Source organism: Oncorhynchus gorbuscha, linkage group LG12 (genome assembly GCF_021184085.1).
Source record: "Oncorhynchus gorbuscha isolate QuinsamMale2020 ecotype Even-year linkage group LG12, OgorEven_v1.0, whole genome shotgun sequence".
Classification (NCBI taxonomy): Eukaryota; Metazoa; Chordata; class Actinopteri; order Salmoniformes; family Salmonidae; genus Oncorhynchus; species Oncorhynchus gorbuscha.
The window spans coordinates 4,179,608-4,204,034 of NC_060184.1; the positions used below are offsets into that span (position 1 = coordinate 4,179,608).

General features: G+C 43.5%; 2 protein-coding genes across 3 annotated transcripts in view; both read left to right on the top strand.

Moving 5' to 3' along the window:
• Window positions 1-1,400, top strand: part of mtmr9 (myotubularin related protein 9) — a 43,639-nt gene extending 42,239 nt beyond the window's left edge. For both annotated transcript variants that reach the window (XM_046293140.1, XM_046293139.1), the window contains exon 11: window positions 1,208-1,400. In XM_046293140.1, the coding sequence (XP_046149096.1) occupies window positions 1,208-1,371 (164 nt within the window). In that variant the 3' untranslated portion in view covers window positions 1,372-1,400. The remainder of the gene's footprint in view (window positions 1-1,207) is intronic.
• Window positions 1,401-20,500: 19,100 nt separating this feature from the next.
• The window catches only part of LOC123990463 (L-threonine 3-dehydrogenase, mitochondrial-like), a 34,859-nt gene continuing 30,932 nt past the window's right edge, over window positions 20,501-24,427 (top strand). Inside the window, exon 1 of the mRNA XM_046291010.1 lies at window positions 20,501-20,654. The gene's annotated coding sequence lies outside the window, so the exon portion shown is untranslated. The remainder of the gene's footprint in view (window positions 20,655-24,427) is intronic.

Genomic DNA, 24,427 nt, shown 5'->3' on the forward strand with positions numbered 1-24,427 from the left:
TCCAGTAGATGCCTTTTGTTTTGCCCGGATTTTCTGTACTTGACGCCCAAGTGCTTTGCTTTTTTCAAATAGCTAAAAGCTAAGCGAGCTATTTCTAGTCTGGTTATGAACTTCTGTTTTTACCACAGCACGGTAAAGCAACACGCGAGTTTATAATATTACCCAGAACGCACCGCAGCCTTGTGTGGCATCTCCAATGTATTGACTCATCTGGTGGCCATGAGGCATTAGTCCCTAGTTATTCTGATCGCCGTTTTAGATTCATACAAGACTGGTCAGATGCCACTTAAGTTCCCTGACCTTTAACCCTAAAGGTTGAATCATAACTTTTCCCGGTTTACACCACTTTCACTCCCATTGACTCCTATGCATAAGGATGTGTTCATAAATTCACTCTGGCAGTTCAGAGAGAATAAAATGTCACATTCGCTGTACAGACTTTACAGTGAAATGCTTTCCCAACGATGCAGAGTAAAACATGTTTTTAAATCTTTTTTTATAGTAACACAAGGAATAAAATATGAACCTATATACAGGAAGTACCAGATCATTTTGGATCTACATACAGGAAGTACCAGATCATTTTGGATCTACATACAGGAAGTACCAGATCAATGTGGAGCTATATACAGGAAGTACCAGATCAATGTGGAGCTATATACAGGAAGTACCAGATCAATGTGGAGCTATATACAGGAAGTACCAGATCAATGTGGAGCTATATACAGGAAGTACCAGATCAATGTGGAGCTATATACAGGAAGTACCAGATCAATGTGGAGCTATATACAGGAAGTACCAGATCAATGTGGAGCTATATACAGGAAGTACCAGATCAATGTGGAGCTATATACAGGAAGTACCAGATCAATGTGGAGCTATATACAGGAAGTACCAGATCAATGTGGAGCTATATACAGGAAGTACCAGATCAATGTGGAGCTATATACAGGGAGTACCAGATCAATGTGGAGCTATATACAGGGAGTACCAGATCAATGTGGAGCTATATACAGGGAATACCAGATCAATGTGGAGCTATATACAGGAAGTACCAGATCAATGTGGAGCTATATACAGGGAGTACCAGATCAATGTGGAGCTATATACAGGAAGTACCAGATCAATGTCTCTCTCTCTCTCTCTCATTTTCTCTCTCTCTCTCTCATTTTCTCTCTCTCTCTCTCTCTTCTGTCCCCCCCCCAAGGTGTGTTCCTGCGTTGGAAGCGCAGCTCCAGGTGTCTGGATGAGGCGTACGACGAGATGGTTCATATCATACAGTACAACAAAGAGCTGCAGAATAAAGTCAACAACCTCAGGAGACAGCTGGCCCAACTGGAGACTGAGGAGCCTCTGCTGCAAACACCATAGAGGATAGGGGGGAGGGAGGGAGGGAGAGAGAGAGGGAGAGAGAGAGGGAGAGAGGGAGAGAGAGAGAGAGAGAGAGAGGGAGAGAGGGGAGAGAGGGAGAGAGGGGAGAGAGGGAGAGAGAGGGAGAGAGAGGGAGAGAGAGGGAGAGAGAGGGGAGAGAGGGGGAGAGAGGGGGAGAGAGAGGGGGAGAGAGAGGGGGAGAGAGAGGGGGAGAGAGGGGGAGAGAGGGGGAGAGAGGGGGAGAGAGGGGAGAGAGGGGAGAGAGGGAGAGAGAGGGAGAGAGAGAGGAGAGGGAGAGAGGGAGAGAGAGGGAGAGAGAGGGAGAGAGAGGGAGAGAGAGAGGAGAGAGAGAGGGAGAGAGAGGGAGAGAGAGGGAGAGAGAGGGAGAGAGAGGGAGAGAGAGAGAGAGAGGGAGAGAGAGGGAGAGAGAGGAGAGAGAGAGGGAGAGAGAGGGAGAGAGAGGGAGAGAGAGGGAGAGAGAGGGAGAGAGAGAGAGGAGAGGGAGAGAGAGGGAGAGAGAGGGAGAGAGAGGGGAGAGATTAAAGAGAGAGGAGAGAGAGAGGGAGGGGGAGGGGAGGGGAGACTCAAGCAACCTGAGGCTGTATGTATTAAACATCTTGGACAGGATTTACCTGATCCTAGATCAGCACTCCTACTCTATCTAATGTTATTCATCATTATTATATAAAAGGCCTTATTGATGCTCCTACTCTGAACTGCCTGACGCATACGGTCCCAGAAGAAGAGAACGGTATGAACTGGGACGGGGACGAGGGACGAGGAACGGAGGGACAGGGACGGGACAGGGACGGAGGGACTGGGTAGAGAGATTTTTGAGTACTTTAAAAATGCTTCCTCGTCTTTAAGTAATGCGGTAGATTCCTTGCTTTACACCAATCTGCTGGTGGTAGGTCAGTGACTGCTGGAAAGGTGAGAGAGTTCTCTAGAGCAGCACTAAAGCCCAAAGACACACACACATCTCTCTATATTACAGCAGTGTATAGATATGTTCCTCATGCTACCCCTGGTCACCAGCCAGCAGCTGCCTGACTTTAGTAACCCCCCACCAGCTCACGTTCTACATAAATAGATCCACACACCCAGGCACCTCGTCCAGTTATGAAAGGGGCTCTTATTGCTGGATATGAGGAGACTTTGAAACACTACTCTGAGTAACCACGGCAACACGTGCCAGTAGCTGCACTGTGTACACACACTGGCTACTTTAGAACACACAGAACCACACACACTGGCCACTGTAGAACACACAGAACCACACACACACTGGCCACTGTAGAACACACAGAACCACATACACACTGGCTACTTTAGAACACACAGAACCACACACACTGGCCACTGTAGAACACACAACCACACACACACTGGCCACTGTAGAACACACAGAACCACATACACACTGGCCACTGTAGAACACACAGAACCACACACACTGGCCACTGTAGAATACAAAGAACCACATACACACTGGCTACTGTAGAACACACAGAACCACACACACTGGCCACTGTAGAACACACAGAACCACATACACACTGGCTACTGTAGAACACACAGAACCACATACACACTGGCCACTGTAGAACACACAGAACCACACACACTGGCTACTGTAGAACACACAGAACCACATACACACTGGCCACTGTAGAACACACAGAACCACACACACTGGCTACTGTAGAACACACAGAACCACATACACACTGGCTACTGTAGAACACACAGAACCACACACACTGGCCACTGTAGAACACACAGAACCACATACACACTGGCTACTTTAGAACACACAGAACCACATACACACTGACTACCATAGAACACACAGAACCACATACACACTGGCTACTATAGAACACACAGAACCACATACACACTGGCTACTATAGAACACACAGAACCACACACACACTGACTACTATAGAACACACATAACCACATACACACTGACTACTATAGAACACACATAACCACACACACTGACTACTTTAGAACACACAGAACCACATACACACTGACTACTTTAGAACACACAGAACCACACACACACTGACTACTATAGAACACACAGAACCATACACACACTGACTACTATAGAACACACAGAACCACATACACACTGGCTACTATAGAACACACAGAACCACATACACACTGGCTACTATAGAACACACAGAACCATACACACACTGACTACTATAGAACACACAGAACCATACACACACTGACTACTATAGAACACACAGAACCACATACACACTGACTACTATAGAACACACAGAACCACACACACACTGACTACTATAGAACACACAGAACCATACACACACTGACTACTATAGAACACACAGAACCATACACACACTGACTACTATAGAACACACAGAACCATACACACACTGACTACTATAGAACACACAGAACCACATACACACTGGCTACTTTAGAACACACAGAACCAAAAAATCAGAACGATTGAAAAGCAAATGTTGAAAAAATTAAACAAGATCATCGCTGTCGAAATAAAAGCCTATATATCCAAACTGAAAACGTTTAAATAAATTGAAAATAAAAAAATAAAAATAAATAAATAAAATGTAAAAATACAGTTTAACCATTGTCTTGGCAGACGTTACTACTGCCATTGCTGTTCTGCTCTAAAATAGCTTTTTGGGAGAGGTATTTCATGTGTAATATTGTCATTATACTAGCTAACTGCAGCAGATGGAAAGTTGATTATGTTGTACGTTTAACACTACGATGAACCTGTTTTGTACTTTTCATTGACTTGCTGTCTTCATTGGTCAAAATGTCTTAAGATAACAGTATAGGGTGTTCATCAGGGTTAGGGTCCATTCCGATTTCAGAAAGTTAACCAAATTTAGAAAATGTTCCTAGTTAAAAATGAGTTGCAGAGAATTGGAACGGAAATTGACCCCAAAACCTCGGTGGGCCGTCTTATCGCCTCAGACCAGAACATCGACCGTCGTCTTTCTGTTCGTTTCCTGGTGATTCTACACGTTGAGTCTCCGCCAGTCGTGGACACCACTGTCCTGCTGCTTTTAAAGGTTTCCTCTTCCTGCTGTGTTTCGGTTAGAAGAAGACACGCGGAAAAAAGCTACTGACGCTGAGGTTGAGCGATCAAGTCATCTTATGACGTGACGCAAAGCGGCATAAACGTTCGGAAACCTCTTTTTATGACTGTCCTTGTCGTACGTGTTTCTATCGGGTGCGATGGGGTGGCCTTCCAAGCGCTCTCCACGCCTGCATCCTGAAAGGGCGATACCTAGTCCCCCTAGCCTAATGTAGAGGTCAAAGGGCGATACCTAGTCCCCCTAGCCTAATGTAGAGGTCAAAGGGCGATACCTAGTCCCCCTAGCCTAATGTAGAGGTCAAAGGGCGATACCTAGTCCCCCTAGCCTAATGTAGAGGTCAAAGTGCGATACCTAGTCCCCCTAGCCTAATGTAGAGGTCAAAGGGCGATACCTAGTCCCCCTAGCCTAATTTAAATCTATGAACACTCTGTCTTAATAATGCGACTGACTGTCTACTTGTAGGTGGGCTGCCTGCTTTCTGCTAAGTCATGTTGCAGGGTTGGCTAGCCAACAACTTTACAAGAGTTGGCCTCTGAAAAATACACTGTCATTTGGGTGAAAAGCTGAGCGACTTAAGACACCGAGACGACTATATGGATCTGTATATTGAAAGAGTTTCTGAAAAGGGTTTCATGTTCGATGCCCGTTTTTATATTCCTATACTTATCTTGTAAACCACATAATGATTTGCGTGTATGAATGGCTTTTAGATGTCAAAATAGTTACAGCTTCAGAATGACAGGAAAGAGCTGTACATATTAGCCTTCTATCGGTGTCCACTGTTATCACGTGGGTTATAATTAGGCTCATGCTATGCTATGCTATGCTATACTATACTAATACATTGTTGTTATCGCTGACACACGTTGTTCTGTTTTAGCCTTCTCACGTTCTGACATTCACACCTCTGATCGGTGCAATTCCTTCTGGGGGGGAGGGTGGGGGGGGATATTCTGTTTAATCTAAGTTAAATATTTGAGTTTTTTTCTCTCATCTCCCATTTTGATTTCTTCTGTCTTTATGAAATGAACCTTTTTTTATTGAGTGATTTAAATTGAATATGTTTTCTCGGGCATTAAAAGAGGATTGTGCTGAAGGCATTGACGTGTGTTTATTGTGCCTGTCTCAAGACTTATTTCAGACAGGTTGTGTTTATTGTGCCTGTCTCAAGACTTATTTCAGACAGGTTGTGTTTATTGTGCCTGTCTCAAGACTTATTTCAGACAGGTTGTGTTTATTGTGCCTGTCTCAAGACTTATTTCAGACAGGTTGTGTTTATTGTGCCTGTCTCAAGACTTATTTCAGACAGGTTGTGTTTATTGTGCCTGTCTCAAGACTTATTTCAGACAGGTTGTGTTTATTGTGCCTGTCTCAAGACTTATTTCAGACAGGTTGTGTTTATTGTGCCTGTCTCAAGACTTATTTCAGACAGGTTGTGTTTATTGTGCCTGTCTCAAGACTTATTTCAGACAGGTTGTGTTTATTGTGCCTGTCTCAAGACTTATTTCAGACAGGTTGTGTTTCAGCTTCACACCGGACAGCCTGTACTGGACACTACATGACCTGCTCATCCAACATCTCTTTCTAAAATCATGGGCATTTAATATGGAGTTTGGTCCCCTCGTTGATGCTATAACAGCCTCCACTCTTCTGGGAAGGCTTTCTACTAGATGTTGGAACACTGCTTGCTTTCATTCAGCCACGAGCGTTGGTGAGGTTGGGCACTGATGTTGGGCGATTAGCTCTGGCTCTGCAGTCAGTGTTCCAATTCATGTTTTTATGGGGTTGAGGTCAGGGATCAAATCAAATTGTATTTGTCACAACAGGAATACACATTACAGTGAAATGCGTAAGTCTTTAACCAACAAGTCCTTAAGTCCTTTAGTCCTTAACCAACAAGTCCTTAAGTCCTTTAGTCCTTAACCAACAATGCAGTTTCAAGAAAATACCCCCCAAAAAGTAAGAGATAATAATAACAAATAATTAGAGAGCAGCAGTAAATAACAATAGCGGGGCTATATACAGGGGTTACAGAGTCAATGTGGAGACTATATACGGGGGGAACCGGTACAGAGTCAATGTGGAGACTATATACAGGGGTTACAGAGTCAATGTGGAGACTATATACGGGGGGAACCGGTACAGAGTCAATGTGGAGACTATATACAGGGGTTACAGAGTCAATGTGGAGACTATATACAGGGGTTACAGAGTCAATGTGGAGGCTATATACAGGGGTTACAGAGTCAATGTGGAGACTATATACAGGGGTTACAGAGTCAATGTGGAGGCTATATACAGGGGTTACAGAGTCAATGTGGAGACTATATACAGGGGGGTTACAGAGTCAATGTGGAGGCTATATACAGGGTTACAGAGTCAATGTGGAGACTATATACAGGGGGGGTTACAGAGTCAATGTGGAGACTATATACAGGGGGGGTGGAGACTATATACAGGGGTTACAGAGTCAATGTGGAGACTATATACAGGGGTTACAGAGTCAATGTGGAGACTATATACAGGGGTTACAGAGTCAATGTGGAGGCTATATACAGGGGTTACAGAGTCAATGTGGAGGCTATATACAGGGGTTACAGAGTCAATGTGGAGACTATATACAGGGGTTACAGAGTCAATGTGGAGGCTATATACAGGGGTTACAGAGTCAATGTGGAGACTATATACAGGGGTTACAGAGTCAATGTGGAGGCTATATACAGGGGTTACAGAGTCAATGTGGAGACTATATACAGGGGTTACAGAGTCAATGTGGAGACTATATACAGGGGTTACAGAGTCAATGTGGAGACTATATACAGGGGTTACAGAGTCAATGTGGAGACTATATACGGGGGGAACCGGTACAGAGTCAATGTGGAGACTATATACAGGGGTTACAGAGTCAATGTGGAGACTATATACAGGGGTTACAGAGTCAATGTGGAGACTATATACAGGGGTTACAGAGTCAATGTGGAGACTATATACAGGGGTTACAGAGTCAATGTGGAGACTATATACAGGGGTTACAGAGTCAATGTGGAGACTATATACAGGGGTTACAGAGTCAATGTGGAGACTATATACAGGGGTTACAGAGTCAATGTGGAGACTATATACAGGGGGGGTGAGACTATATACAGGGGTTACAGAGTCAATGTGGAGACTATATACAGGGGTTACAGAGTCAATGTGGAGGCTATATACAGGGGGGGTACTATATACAGGGGTTACAGAGTCAATGTGGAGGCTATATACAGGGGTTACAGAGTCAATGTGGAGACTATATACAGGGGGTACCGGTACAGAGTCAATGTGGAGGCTATATACAGGGGGTACCGGTACAGAGTCAATGTGGAGACTATATACAGGGGGTACCGGTACAGAGTCAATGTGGAGGCTATATACAGGGGGTACCGGTACAGAGTCAATGTGGAGCTATATACAGGGGTACCGGTACAGAGTCAATGTGGAGGCTATATACAGGGGGTACAGAGTCAATGTGGAGACTATATACAGGGGTACCGGTACAGAGTCAATGTGGAGACTATATACAGGGGGTACCGGTACAGAGTCAATGTGGAGGCTATATACAGGGGTACCGGTACAGAGTCAATGTGGAGGCTATATACAGGGGGTACTGGTACAGAGTCAATGTGGAGACTATATACAGGGGGTACCGGTACAGAGTCAATGTGGAGGCTATATACAGGGGGTACCGGTACAGAGTCAATGTGGAGACTATATACAGGGGTACCGGTACAGAGTCAATGTGGAGGCTATATACAGGGGTACCGGTACAGAGTCAATGTGGAGGCTATATACAGGGGGTACCGGTACAGAGTCAATGTGGAGGCTATATACAGGGGGTACTGGTACAGAGTCAATGTGGAGACTATATACAGGGGGTACCGGTACAGAGTCAATGTGGAGACTATATACAGGGGGTACCGGTACAGAGTCAATGTGGAGACTATATACAGGGGTACCGGTACAGAGTCAATGTGGAGGCTATATACAGGGGGTACCGGTACAGAGTCAATGTGGAGGCTATATACAGGGGGGGTACAGAGTCAATGTGGAGACTATATACAGGGGGTACAGAGTCAATGTGGAGACTATATACAGGGGGTACCGGTACAGAGTCAATGTGGAGGCTATATACAGGGGGTACCGGTACAGAGTCAATGTGGAGGCTATATACAGGGGGTACAGAGTCAATGTGGAGACTATATACAGGGGGTACCGGTACAGAGTCAATGTGGAGACTATATACAGGGGGTACCGGTACAGAGTCAATGTGGAGACTATATACAGGGGGTACCGGTACAGAGTCAATGTGGAGACTATATACAGGGGGTACCGGTACAGAGTCAATGTGGAGGCTATATACAGGGGGTACCAGTACAGAGTCAATGTGGAGGCTATATACAGGGGGTACCGGTACAGAGTCAATGTGGAGGCTATATACAGGGGGTACCGGTACAGAGTCAATGTGGAGACTATATACAGGGGGTACAGAGTCAATGTGGAGACTATATACAGGGGGTACCGGTACAGAGTCAATGTGGAGGCTATATACAGGGGGTACCGGTACAGAGTCAATGTGGAGACTATATACAGGGGGTACAGAGTCAATGTGGAGACTATATACAGGGGGTACCGGTACAGAGTCAATGTGGAGGCTATATACAGGGGGTACCGGTACAGAGTCAATGTGGAGACTATATACAGGGGGTACAGAGTCAATGTGGAGACTATATACAGGGGGTACCGGTACAGAGTCAATGTGGAGGCTATATACAGGGGGTACAGAGTCAATGTGGAGGCTATATACAGGGGGTACCGGTACAGAGTCAATGTGGAGACTATATACAGGGGGTACCGGTACAGAGTCAATGTGGAGGCTATATACAGGGGGTACCGGTACAGAGTCAATGTGGAGACTATATACAGGGGGTACAGAGTCAATGTGGAGACTATATACAGTATAATAAACTAATTAACTAAAATTAAACTAGTATAATAATACAGCTTATTCAACCATTCAACTAGTTTAATACAGCTCATCCAACTAGTTTAATACAGCTTATCCAACTAGTTTAATACAGCTCATCCAACTAGTTTAATACAGCTCATTCAACTAGTTTAATACAGCTTATTCAACCCTCCAACTAGTTTAATTCAGCTTATCCAACTAGTTTAATACATCTTATTCAACTCTCCAACTAGTTTAATACAGCTTATCCAACTAGTTTAATACAGCTTATTCAACCCTCCAACTAGTTTAATTCAGCTTATCCAACTAGTTTAATACAACTTATCCAACTAGTTTAATACAGCTTATCCAAATAGTTTAATGCAACTTACCAACTAGTTTAATGCATCTTATCCAACCATCCAACTAGTTTAATACAACTTATCCAACTAGTTTAATACAGCTTATCCAACTAGTTTAATACAGCTTATCCAACCATCCAACTAGTTTAATACTGCTTATCCAACTAGTTTAATGCATCTTATCCAACTAGTTTAATGCAGCTTATCCAACTAGTTTAATGCAGCTTATCCAACTAGTTTAATACAGCTTATCCAACCATCCAACTAGTTTAATACAGCTTATCCAACCATCCAACTAGTTTAATACAGCTTATCCAACCATCCAACTAGTTTAATACAGCTTATCCAACTAGTTTAATACAGCTTATCCAACCATCCAACTAGTTTAATACAGCTTATCCAACCATCCAACTAGTTTAATACAGCTCATCCAACTAGTTTAATACAGCTCATCCAACTAGTTTAATACAGCTCATCCAACTAGTTTAATACAACTCATCCAACTAGTTTATTACAGCTCATCCAACTAGTTTAATAAGCTTATCCAACTAGTTTAATACAACTCATCCAACTAGTTTATTACAACTCATCCAACTAGTTTAATACAGCTCATCCAACTAGTTTAATTCAGCTTATCCAACTAGTTTAATAAGCTTATCCAACTAGTTTAATACAACTCATCCAACTAGTTTAATACAGCTCATCCAACTAGTTTAATACAGCTTATTCCAACTAGTTTGTAATCAAAAGTCCCTGTTCAATTCCAGGTATCAGGGTCCAGGGGGCTAGATTTGGGACATAACCCAGAGTAATTTCCTTGAGGTCACAGAACTTTGTGTACTTTAAAAAGTGTGTCGCTCTAAATCACTGATTAACCTGTTGCTTTGGAGTCAGGGGCCTAAAGTAGTGCACTATGTAGGGAATAAGGTGCCATAGGGAATAGGGCTCTGGTCAACAGTAGTGCACTATATTAGGGGGCTATTTGGGACGCACATAGTGTCTTGTTTCATATTTCCCATACCCCTGATGACGGAAAAGGGGGTGTGCACCTATCGACCAATCACAAGTCATCTGAGTTATGAGCCTGCTCTCTGGTTACTCGGGTCAGTCCGTGGTCAGCCCTGCCCTGCCTCTCCTCAGATACAAACAAACCTCAAAGTCAAACGAAGGGTGTGGAAAAACCAACATGTTCACACTGATCTGTAGGCCTTAATCACATGATCTTTAGGCCTTAATCACATGATCTGTAGGCCTTAATCACGTGATCTGTAGGCCTTAATCACATGATCTGTAGGCCTTAATCACATGATCTGTAGGCCTTAATCACGTGATCTGTAGGCCTTAATCACATGATCTGTAGGCCTTAATCACATGATCTGTAGGCCTTAATCACATGATCTTTAGGCCTTAATCACATGATCTGTAGGCCTTAATCACATTTACATTACATTTAAGTCATTTAGCAGACGCTCTTATCCAGAGCGACTTACAAATTGGTGCATTCACCTTATGACATCCAGTGGGACAGTCACTTAACAATAGTGCATCTAAAACTTAGGGGGGGTGGGGTGAGAGGGATTACTTAACCTATCCTAGGTATTCCTTAAAGAGGTGGGGTTTCAGGTGTCTCCGGAAGGTGGTGATTGACTCCGCTGTCCTGGCGTCGTGAGGGAGTTTGTTCCACCATTGGGGGGCCAGGGCAGCGAACAGTTTTGACTGGGCTGAGCGGGAGCTGTACTTCCTCAGTGGTAGGGAGGCGAGCAGGCCAGAGGTGGATGAACGCAGTGCCCTTGTTTGGGTGTAGGGCCTGATCAGAGCCTGGAGGTTTGAGGTGCCGTTCCCCTCACAGCTCCAGGCAAGCACCATGGTCTTTAGCGGATAGCTTCAACTGGAAGCCAGTGGAGAGAACGGAGGAGCGGGGTGACATGAGAGAACTTGGGAAGGTGATCTTTAGGCCTTAATCACGTGATCTGTAGGCCTTAATCACATGATCTGTAGGCCTTAATCACATGATCTGTAGGCCTTAATCACGTGATCTGTAGGCCTTAATCACGTGATCTGTAGGCCTTAATCACATGATCTGTAGGCCTTAATCACGTGATCTGTAGGCCTTAATCACGTGATCTGTAGGCTTTAAGCACGTGATCTGTAGGCCTTAAGCACGTGATCTGTAGGCCTTAAGCACGTGATCTGTAGGCCTTAAGCACGTGATCTGTAGGCCTTAATCACGTGATCTGTAGGCCTTAATCACGTGATCTGTAGGCCTTAATCACGTGATCCTTAATCACGTGATCTGTAGGCCTTAATCACGTGATCTGTAGGCCTTAATCACGTGATCTGTAGGCCTTAATCACGTGATCTGTAGGCCTTAATCACGTGATCTGTAGGCCTTAATCACGTGATCTGTAGGCCAACTAGTTTAATCACGTGATCTGTAGGCCTTAATCCGTGATCTGTAGGCCTTAATCACGTGATCTGTAGGCCTTAATCACGTGATCTGTAGGCCTTAATCACGTGATCTGTAGGCCTTAATCACGTGATCTGTAGGCCTTAATCACGTGATCTGTAGGCCTTAATCACGTGATCTGTAGGCCTTAATCACGTGATCTGTAGGCCTTAATCACGTGATCTGTGCCTTAATCACGTGATCTGTAGGCCTTAATCACGTGATCTGGACGTGATCTTAATCACGTGATCTGTAGGCCTTAATCACGTGATCTGTAGGCCTTAATCACGTGATCTGTAGGCCTTAATCACGTGATCTGTAGGCCTTAATCACGTGATCTTTAGGCCTTAATCACGTGATCTTTAGGCCTTAATCACGTGATCTGTAGGCCTTAATCACGTGATCTGTAGGCCTTAATCACGTGATCTGTAGGCCTTAATCACGTGATCTGTAGTCCTTAATCACGTGATCTGTAGTCCTAGTCACGTGATCTGTAGTCCTAGTCACGTGATCTGTAGTCCTAGTCACGTGATCTTTAGGCCTTAATCACGTGATCTGTAGGCCTTAATCACATGATCTGTAGGCCTTAATCACATGATCTGTAGGCCTTAATCACATGATCTGTAGTCCTAGTCACGTGATCTGTAGGCCTTAGTCACGTGATCTGTAGGCCTTAATCACATGATCTGTAGGCCTTAATCACATGATCTGTAGGCCTTAATCACATGATCTTTAGGCCTTAATCACGTGATCTGTAGGCCTTAATCACGTGATCTGTAGGCCTTAATCACGTGATCTGTAGTCCTAGTCACGTGATCTGTAGGCCTTAATCACGTGATCTGTAGGCCTTAATCACGTGATCTGTAGGCCTTAATCACGTGATCTGTAGGCCTTAATCACATGATCTGTAGTCCTAGTCACATGATCTGTAGGCCTTAATCACGTGATCTGTAGGCCTTAATCACATGATCTGTAGGCCTTAATCACGTGATCTGTAGGCCTTAATCACGTGATCTGTAGGCCTTAATCACATGATCTGTAGGCCTTAATCACATGATCTTTAGGCCTTAATCACATGATCTGTAGGCCTTAATCACATTTACATTACATTTAAGTCATTTAGCAGACGCTCTTATCCAGAGCGACTTACAAATTGGTGCATTCACCTTATGACATCCAGTGGGACAGTCACTTAACAATAGTGCATCTAAAACTTAGGGGGGGTGGGGTGAGAGGGATTACTTAACCTATCCTAGGTATTCCTTAAAGAGGTGGGGTTTCAGGTGTCTCCGGAAGGTGGTGATTGACTCCGCTGTCCTGGCGTCGTGAGGGAGTTTGTTCCACCATTGGGGGGCCAGGGCAGCGAACAGTTTTGACTGGGCTGAGCGGGAGCTGTACTTCCTCAGTGGTAGGGAGGCGAGCAGGCCAGAGGTGGATGAACGCAGTGCCCTTGTTTGGGTGTAGGGCCTGATCAGAGCCTGGAGGTACTGAGGTGCCGTTCCCCTCACAGCTCCGTAGGCAAGCACCATGGTCTTGTAGCGGATGCGAGCTTCAACTGGAAGCCAGTGGAGAGAACGGAGGAGCGGGGTGACATGAGAGAACTTGGGAAGGTGATCTTTAGGCCTTAATCACGTGATCTGTAGGCCTTAATCACATGATCTGTAGGCCTTAATCACATGATCTGTAGGCCTTAATCACGTGATCTGTAGGCCTTAATCACGTGATCTGTAGGCCTTAATCACATGATCTGTAGGCCTTAATCACGTGATCTGTAGGCCTTAATCACGTGATCTGTAGGCCTTAAGCACGTGATCTGTAGGCCTTAAGCACGTGATCTGTAGGCCTTAAGCACGTGATCTGTAGGCCTTAATCACGTGATCTGTAGGCCTTAATCACGTGATCTGTAGGCCTTAATCACGTGATCTGTAGGCCTTAATCACGTGATCTGTAGGCCTTAATCACGTGATCTGTAGGCCTTAATCACGTGATCTGTAGGCCTTAATCACGTGATCTGTAGGCCTTAATCACGTGATCTGTAGGCCTTAATCACGTGATCTGTAGGCCTTAATCACGTGATCTGTAGGCCTTAATCACGTGATCTGTAGGCCTTAATCACGTGATCTGTAGGCCTTAATCACGTGATCTGTAGGCCTTAATCACGTGATCTGTAGGCCTTAATCACGTGATCTGTAGGCCTTAATCACGTGATCTGTAGGCCTTAATCACGTGATCTGTAGGCCTTAATCACGTGATCTGTAGGCCTTAATCACGTGATCTGTAGGCCTTAATCACGTGATCTGTAGGCCTTAATCACGTGATCTGTAGGCCTTAATCACGTGATCTGTAGGCCTTAATCACGTGATCTGTAGGCCTTAATCACGTGATCTGTAGGCCTTAATCACGTGATCTGTAGGCCTTAATCACGTGATCTGTAGGCCTTAATCACGTGATCTGTAGGCCTTAATCACGTGATCTGTAGGCCTTAATCACGTGATCTTTAGGCCTTAATCACGTGATCTGTAGGCCTTAATCACGTGATCTGTAGGCCTTAATCACGTGATCTGTAGGCCTTAATCACGTGATCTGTAGGCCTTAATCACGTGATCTGTAGGCCTTAATCACGTGATCTGCCTTAATCACGTGAGGCCTTAATCACGTGATCTGTAGTCCTTAATCACGTGATCTGTAGTCCTAGTCACGTGATCTGTAGTCCTAGTCACGTGATCTTTAGGCCTTAATCACGTGATCTGTAGGCCTTAATCACATGATCTGTAGGCCTTAATCACATGATCTGTAGGCCTTAATCACATGATCTGTAGTCCTAGTCACGTGATCTGTAGGCCTTAGTCACGTGATCTGTAGGCCTTAATCACATGATCTGTAGGCCTTAATCACATGATCTGTAGGCCTTAATCACATGATCTTTAGGCCTTAATCACGTGATCTGTAGGCCTTAATCACGTGATCTGTAGGCCTTAATCACGTGATCTGTAGTCCTAGTCACGTGATCTTTAGGCCTTAATCACGTGATCTGTAGGCCTTAATCACGTGATCTGTAGGCCTTAATCACGTGATCTGTAGGCCTTAATCACATGATCTGTAGTCCTAGTCACATGATCTGTAGGCCTTAATCACGTGATCTGTAGGCCTTAATCACATGATCTGTAGGCCTTAATCACGTGATCTGTAGGCCTTAATCACGTGATCTGTAGGCCTTAATCACATGATCTGTAGTCCTTAATCACATGATCTGTACGCCTAATCCCCTAGAGTATTAACATAATATAACATCCCCATCAGAATCTGTCTGTTTAAACTGAAGATATATATTTTTTTGTATGGGCTGTGTCTCAGTCCGCCACATTCTTCTATGGCTGCATTCCAAACACGTAAAAGACACACTCTCCCCTCAGCCCTCAAATTAAGTGGACACCTCTGATGATCTATCATGAGTTAACACTTGCAGGGCGAGGGGAGGAATGAATTCATTTTAAACGAATCGCCTTTGCATGGAAATCCGTCATTAGTTTGTCCCAACGTAGTGTTTTCAGTCATCACGGAACCACCGGTGGCTGTTGTGTGTGCTTTATATGCGCTACAGTTAATTATGAATCGCATTTCATATCTTGGCCAAAAAACAATATATCCGCAGACATCGAATACTAGCCATCTGACGATATCAGGTAAATTGAAAATTATAATGTGATTGTCAGGGAAAGTTATGCACTAGCTATCGTTTCCAAAAGAGAGACGTGTTTGTGCCATTATGTGCATTAGTAGCACAATTTCTAACTTATTTACATTCAGTTTTACTTATACTTGTGTAAGGTGACTCCATATTGATGTTAGTTTTAAGTTTTGGTAAAATTTTAATTGAGATGTACAATCATCCAGAATTAAATTATGGGGTGTTTCAGGCCCTGGAGTGAACAGAATTCAATCACTCACACTCGGACCAGGGTAGCCTAGTGGTTAGAGCATTGGACTAGTAACCGAAAGGTTGCAAGTTCATATCCCCGAGCTGACAAGGTACAAAATCTGTCGTTCTGCCCTTGAACAGGCCGTCATTGAAAATAAGAATTTCTTCTTAACTGACTTGCCAAGTAAAATAAAGGTAAAATAAAAAATAAAAACCACAAAAGAAGGATGAGGGACTTAGGTTGGCAACTTTCCTTGCATGGCTAATTGTGTGGACCGACAGCAAAGATGGCCGCTGGGATCCCCCCCCCCAAGGGCATATGGTGAGGGCAAGTGGACAAGCAATATGTCTTTGACATGTTTGGAATGCAGACCCCCCCCCCTGTCTGTGGTGGGAAGTGGCAGAGCTACAGTGATGCGGACCCCCCCGTCTGTGGTGGGAAGTGGCAGAGCTACAGTGATGCGGACCCCCTGTCTGTGGTGGGAAGTGGCAGAGCTACAGTGATGCAGACCCCCCCTGTCTGTGGTGGGAAGTGGCAGAGCTACAGTGATGCAGACCCCCCTGTCTGTGGTGGGAAGTGGCAGAGCTACAGTGATGCAGACCCCCCCCCCCTGTCTGTGGTGGGAAGTGGCAGAGCTACAGTGATGCAGACCCCCCAGTCTGTGGTGGGAAGTGGCAGAGCTACAGTGATGCAGACCCCCCCCCCCCCTGTCTGTGGTGGGAAGACCCCCCCCCCCCCCTGTCTGTGGTGGGAAGTGGCAGAGCTACAGTGATGCAGACCCCCCCCTGTCTGTGGTGGGAAGTGGCAGAGCTACAGTGATGCAGACCCCCCTGTCTGTGGTGGGAAGTGGCAGAGCTACAGTGATGCCCCCCCCCTGTCTGTGGTGGGAAGTGGCAGAGCTACAGTGATGCAGACCCCCCCCCTGTCTGTGGTGGGAAGTGGCAGAGCTACAGTGATGCAGACCCCCCCTGTCTGTGGTGGGAAGTGGCAGAGCTACAGTGATACCCCCCCCCCCCCCCTGTCTGTGGTGGGAAGTGGCAGAGCTACAGTGATGCAGACCCCCCCCCCCCCCCCTGTCTGTGGTGGGAAGTGGCAGAGCTGCAGACCCCCCCCCCCCGTCTGTCTGTGGTGAGTGCAGAGACCCCCCCCCGTCTGTCTGTGGTGGGAAGTGGCAGAGCTACAGTGGTGTTTCGCAGACCAGGTGACATCCCCAAAATCGGTCTTCTCACAATAGTGTCGCGCATTCGATGGTGTTCTTCGTAAGTATTATGTAAGTGGCTATATGAGAAGTGTATGATAATAAGGGTGTATTGTATGTATTAATGCTGAGTGTGTAATGTACAGTGTCTATTTTCTATACAGCAGTACCTGTGTTTAAGACAGTTTTCCCCTTGGGATATTTCATATGTATCATTTACTAAATCGTAATAAACATGAATAAAAGGTATGCTACCACGCCTATATTTTGTACCAATTGACAGCAACACAAATGTATTTTCAGTGAACTGTTGCTTGTTACAATGTTATGGGATTGTCAAAAAAATTTTTTTTAAATATATATATAATGTAAGATACCTGCCAGAACATTTCTCTGGTAACAGCTTTCCGCCACCTTAGCGTCATATTCCGTATGTTATCATAATGCTGGTCCTTCTGTAGCTCAGTTGGTAGAGCATGGCGCTTGTAACGCCAGGGTAGTGGGTTCGATTCCCGGGACCACCCATACGTAGAATGTATGCACACATGACTGTAAGTCGCTTTGGATAAAAGCGTCTGCTAAAAGGCATATATATTATTATTATATTATTATTATATTATTATTATATTACTCCCACTTTGAGGTCAGTTGACAAATGCCAGCTCCTGAGGTAATACATTACACAGTATACCGGAATAACGTTTCTTACCACAATTACAGAAATCACTGATATCATTTTTGTAAAAAAAAAAAAAAATTCAAATAGACTGCAAGAAATTTGACTTCCAGACATTAGAGGAGGAGTTTTTTTTAGTGGTATTTTTTAGTTTTGTCACCTCTCCCTCATGTCCCTTCACACACAATAGTGATGAGCGGCTTGAGGGTCATTTAATATTGCCTGGCTGAAGGGCGGGCGGGTTGAATAAAGAGAAACAATACCTTAACATGTTTTATAAATGTATCATTCTTGTGCAATTTATATCTATAGGCTACATTGAGGGTTTTTCGGTCTTAGTGCATAAACCTAAACTTCAGGGTTTAACTGTACTAGCGCCAAATAGCCAACACAGCCAATCTAAACTTCAGGGTTTAACTGTACTCGCGCCAAATAGCCAACACAGCCAATCTAAACGTTAGGGTTTAACTGTACTCGCGCCAAATAGCCAACACAGCCAATCTAAACGTTAGGGTTTAACTGTACTCGCGCCAAATAGCCAACACAGCCAATCTAAACTTCAGGGTTTAACTGTACTCGCGCCAAATAGCCAACACAGCCAATCGCTAAATGATGCTTTTGGGATCAGCAGTGCCGGCTGTGTTGTGTGGTAATTGTGAGTGCAGGCTGTGTTGTGTGGTGATTGTGAGTGCCGGCTGTGTTGTGTGGTGATTGTGAGTGCCGGCTGTGTTGTGTGGTGATTGTGAGGCAGCAGTGCCGGCTGTGTTGTGGTGATTGTGTGCCGGCTGTATTGTGTGGTGATTGTGAGTGCCGGCTGTGTTGTGTGGTGATTGTGAGTGCAGGCTGTGTTGTGTGGTGATTGTGAGTGCCGGCTGTGTTGTGTGGTGATTGTGAGTGCCGGCTGTGTTGTGTGGTGATTGTGAGGCAGCAGTGCCGGCTGTGTTGTGGTGATTGTGAGTGCCGGCTGTGTTGTGTGGTGATTGTGAGTGCCGGCTGTGTTGTGTGGTGATTGTGAGGCAGCAGTGCCGGCTGTGTTGTGGTGATTGTGAGTGCCGGCTGTGTTGTGTGGTGATTGTGAGTGCCGGCTGTGTTGTGTGGTGATTGTGAGGCAGCAGTGCCGGCTGTGTTGTGTGGTGATTGTGAGTGCCGGCTGTGTTGTGTGGTGATTGTGAGGCAGCAGTGCCGGCTGTGTTGTGGTGATTGTGAGTGCCGGCTGTGTTGTGTGGTGATTGTGAGTTCCGGCTGTGTGTTGTGGTGATTGTGAGTGCAGGCTGTGTGGTGTGGTGATTGTGAGTGCCGGCTGTGTTGTGTGGTGATTGTGAGGCAGCAGTGCCGGCTGTGTTGTGTGGTGATTGTGAGGCAGCAGTGCCGGCTGTGTGGTGTGGTGATTGTGAGGCAGCAGTGCCGGCTGTGTTGTGTGGTGATTGTGAGGCAGCAGTGCCGGCTGTGTTGTGTGGTGATTGTGAGGCAGCAGTGCCGGCTGTGTGGTGTGGTGATTGTGAGGCTCTATACAAATTCAATAGTCACAAGATGGGATTTCAAAATAGGCCTTGTGGCACGTCAAGGGAACTGTAGCCTGCTGTTGAGATGGGTTAAATGGAAACTGACATCTGGACACTGACTGTAGGTCTAGAACTTCTCACATTACCTTAACAACTTTTGCAGAATGAAGCGTTTCTTGCAGTAAAATGATACTCCAAATGGCTAAATTTGGACCTGGGAACAGGAGCGGAGAAATATGCTGAATTTATTTCTGCATCGTGAGAGAACGCAATAGTCAGTTAGATACAATCTGTAGAGGTGCTGTCTTCATCATAAAAGCAGATAGTACTTAAAATATATATATATAATCTTTCCCGTTTTTTTTGTTGCGTTATTGTATTTTCCTCCTCTAAACGTATTTGCACCGCGAAAGATGACCGAGAACTTTACCGATGTCAACTAGATTTAAGCATTTATTCTATCGACCTATTGCATTATTCTGTTGAACAAGGGTTGATTTAGTCTTCTAGGGCAAAAATATAATGACAAAAGATAAGCTGTATGTATCTCATTATAGACAAGTTGACTAACAAAAAGCCTTACAAAATGACCGAAATTATCAGCAGAAACTAAATCAGGCAACAACAAAAAATCCTGCACCCCCTGTCAAAAAATCGTTCTGCCGTGTTTACTGTAGCCTATAGTGCATTTTCTATATCTACTGGTTAGGTTTGAGTGGGGCCTCAGATTTTCACATATAGTCGTTGAGTTGGTGTGCAGTTCTCAGTCAATATCCTGACAGAACACTCCACTCATTGACGTCATGTGGGTGTGGACTCGGCGCGGCAATGGGACCGCACCTCCGAGGCTCCGCCAATCCGAGGGGAAACCGGCTTCTCTTGAACCCAGATGGCTTCTGCTGATATATAACGCCTGGTGCTGAGACATAATTTATGAAAACTTACGAGCGTCGTATAGCTTGTCTAGCTGACAGCGAATAGGACGGACCAGCCAAACTTGGGGAGAAGCATACCTAACCAAGGCGCAAAGAAACAAGGAACACTCTTCGAATTTCATAAAGATCCAGACTATTTATTTGGTGAGTAATTATTCATTTTAACGTATTAAGTTAAAGCAGATATGTTGTATAAACTGAATTGGGGTTTTATTCAAATTTCTTGAAGCAAAATGGACAATTATATGGGACAACATTGAGTTTTTTTTATGCTGCCGCAAATTAGAACTTATTTTAAGGACGTAATATAAAGAACTATATTATAGAGACTGTCGCTTATTGTTAATATTTCTCGAAATCGGCACTCTAGTAGAATTAAAACAACTCGATCGATTCAACTGTTGGCACATCTAACCTTCCCTCAACAAAAAAAAAGTATCCTAAGCAAATAGGACGACATAGAGAAGAAGATATAACACTAATGCTTGAAATTAAAACCTGCCAATGTGGTTTATAACATTTCCGTTACGTGGCCGATACCCGGCCTTTGTTCGGTGTAGGCTTTTCCAATCAGTCCCAGGACACCGTTCATATAAACCAGTGTGAGGATCTTACCTTCCAAAGGGAATGCATGCAGCCTGCTATACATTTATTCCCCTGTGGACCAATTCCTTACATAAAACATTCTCCATTCAACTGCAAAGGCATCAATTTCCTCAACTCGATTTAAGAAGGTGGGAAAAATAATTGATTGGCTGAAAGTGACATGCAACCCCTAGTGACTGGCGTTACCTACTCCAGCATGGTGGTGGTAAATGGTGTTTCATGAACAAAGTGCACATTTTCCCTGTTTTTTTGTTGTTGTTGTTGCCTTCTCTCTATTAAATAGAGTAAAGGAGGAAATTGACGCATTTGCAGCTTGTATAGCCGCCTGCATGCATTCCCTTTGCACAGTAAGATGAAACGACTCAATAGTGCATATCAATATGTTAAGTGTACACATCTACCTCAACGACCTCGTGCTCCTGCACATCCCCTCAATACAGGTACCCAGTGTCTATAGCCAAGTTATCGTTACTCATTGTGTATTTATTATTACTGGTACCCAGTGTCTATAGCCAAGTTATCGTTACTCATTGTGTATTTATTATTACTGGTACCCAGTGTCTATAGCCAGTTAGTTATCGTATTTATTATTACTGGTACAGTGTCATTGTGTATTTATTATTACTGGTACCCAGTGTCTATAGCCAAGTTATCGTTACTCATTGTGTATTTATTATTACTGGTACCCAGTGTCTATAGCCAAGTTATCGTTACTCATTGTGTATTTATTATTACTGGTACCCAGTGTCTATAGCCAAGTTATCGTTACTCATTGTGTATTTATTATTACTGGTACCCAGTGTCTATAGCCAAGTTATCGTTACTCATTGTGTATTTATTATTACTGGTACCCAGTGTCTATAGCCAAGTTATCGTTACTCATTGTGTATTTATTATTACTGGTACCCAGTGTCTATAGCCAAGTTATCGTTACTCATTGTGTATTTATTATTACTGGTACCCAGTGTCTATAGCCAAGTTATCGTTACTCATTGTGTATTTATTATTACTGGTACCCAGTGTCTATAGCCAAGTTATCGTTACTCATTGTGTATTTATTATTACTGGTACCCAGTGTCTATAGCCAAGTTATCGTTACTCATTGTGTATTTATTATTACTGGTACCCAGTGTCTATAGCCAAGTTATCGTTACTCATTGTGTATTTATTATTACTGGTACCCAGTGTCTATAGCCAAGTTATCATTGTGTATTTATTATTACTCATTGTGTTACTCATTATTTATTATTACTGGTACCCAGTGTCTATAGCCAAGTTATCGTTACTCATTGTGTATTTATTATTACTGGTACCCAGTGTCTATAGCCAAGTTATCGTTACTCATTGTGTATTTATTATTACTGGTACCCAGTGTCTATAGCCAAGTTATCGTTACTCATTGTGTATTTATTATTACATTGTGTATTTATTATTACTGGTACCCAGTGTCTATAGCCAAGTTATCGTTACTCATTGTGTATTTATTATTACTGGTACCCAGTGTCTATAGCCAAGCCAAGTTATCGTTACTCATTGTGTATTTATTATTACTGGTACCCAGTGTCTATAGCCAAGTTATCGTTACTCATTGTGTATTTATTATTACTGGTACCCAGTGTCTATAGCCAAGTTATCGTTACTCATTGTGTATTTATTATTACTGGTACCCAGTGTCTATAGCCAAGTTATCGTTACTCATTGTGTATTTATTATTACTGGTACCCAGTGTCTATAGCCAAGTTATCGTTACTCATTGTGTATTTATTATTACTGGTACCCAGTGTCTATAGTTATCGTTACTCATTGTGTATTTATTATTACACCCAGTGTTATAGCCGTTACTCATTGTGTATTTATTATTACTGGTACCCAGTGTCTATAGCCAAGTTATCGTTACTCATTGTGTATTTATTATTACTGGTACCCAGTGTCTATAGCCAAGTTATCGTTACTCATTGTGTATTTATTATTACTGGTACCCAGTGTCTATAGCCAAGTTATCGTTACTCATTGTGTATTTATTATTACTGGTACCCAGTGTCTATAGCCAAGTTATCGTTACTCATTGTGTATTTATTATTACTGGTACCCAGTGTCTATAGCCAAGTTATCGTTACTCATTGTGTATTTATTATTACTGGTACCCAGTGTCTATAGCCAAGTTATCGTTACTCATTGTGTATTTATTATTACTGGTACCCAGTGTCTATAGCCAAGTTATCGTTACTCATTGTGTATTTATTATTACTGGTACCCAGTGTCTATAGCCAAGTTATCGTTACTCATTGTGTATTTATTATTACTGGTACCCAGTGTCTATCAAGTTATCGTTACTCATTGTGTATTTATTATTACTGGTACCCAGTGTCTATAGCCAAGTTATCGTTACTCATTGTGTATTTATTATTACTGGTACCCAGTGTCTATAGCCAAGTTATCGTTACTCATTGTGTATTTATTATTACTGGTACCCAGTGTCTATAGCCAAGTTATCGTTACTCATTGTGTATTTATTATTACTGGTACCCAGTGTCTATAGCCAAGTTATCGTTACTCATTGTGTATTTATTATTACTGGTACCCAGTGTCTATAGCCAAGTTATCGTTACTCATTGTGTATTTATTATTACTGGTACCCAGTGTCTATAGCCAAGTTATCGTTACTCATTGTGTATTTATTATTACTGGTACCCAGTGTCTATAGCCAAGTTATCGTTACTCATTGTGTATTTATTATTACTGGTACCCAGTGTCTATAGTGTCCAAGTTATCGTTACTCATTGTGTATTTATTATTACTGGTACCCAGTGTCTATAGCCAAGTTATCGTTACTCATTGTGTATTTATTATTACTGGTACCCAGTGTCTATAGCCAAGTTATCGTTACTCATTGTGTATTTATTATTACTGGTACCCAGTGTCTATAGCCAAGTTATCGTTACTCATTGTGTATTTATTATTACTGGTACCCAGTGTCTATAGCCAAGTTATCGTTACTCATTGTGTATTTATTATTACTGGTACCCAGTGTCTATAGCCAAGTTATCGTTACTCATTGTGTATTTATTATTACTGGTACCCAGTGTCTATAGCCAAGTTATCGTTACTCATTGTGTATTTATTATTACTGGTACCCAGTGTCTATAGCCAAGTTATCGTTACTCATTGTGTATTTATTATTACTGGTACCCAGTGTCTATAGCCACTCATTGTGTATTTATTATTACTGGTACCCAGTGTCTTACTCATTGTGTATTTATTATTACTGGTTACCTCAGTGTCTATAGCCAAGTGTTATCGTTACTCATTGT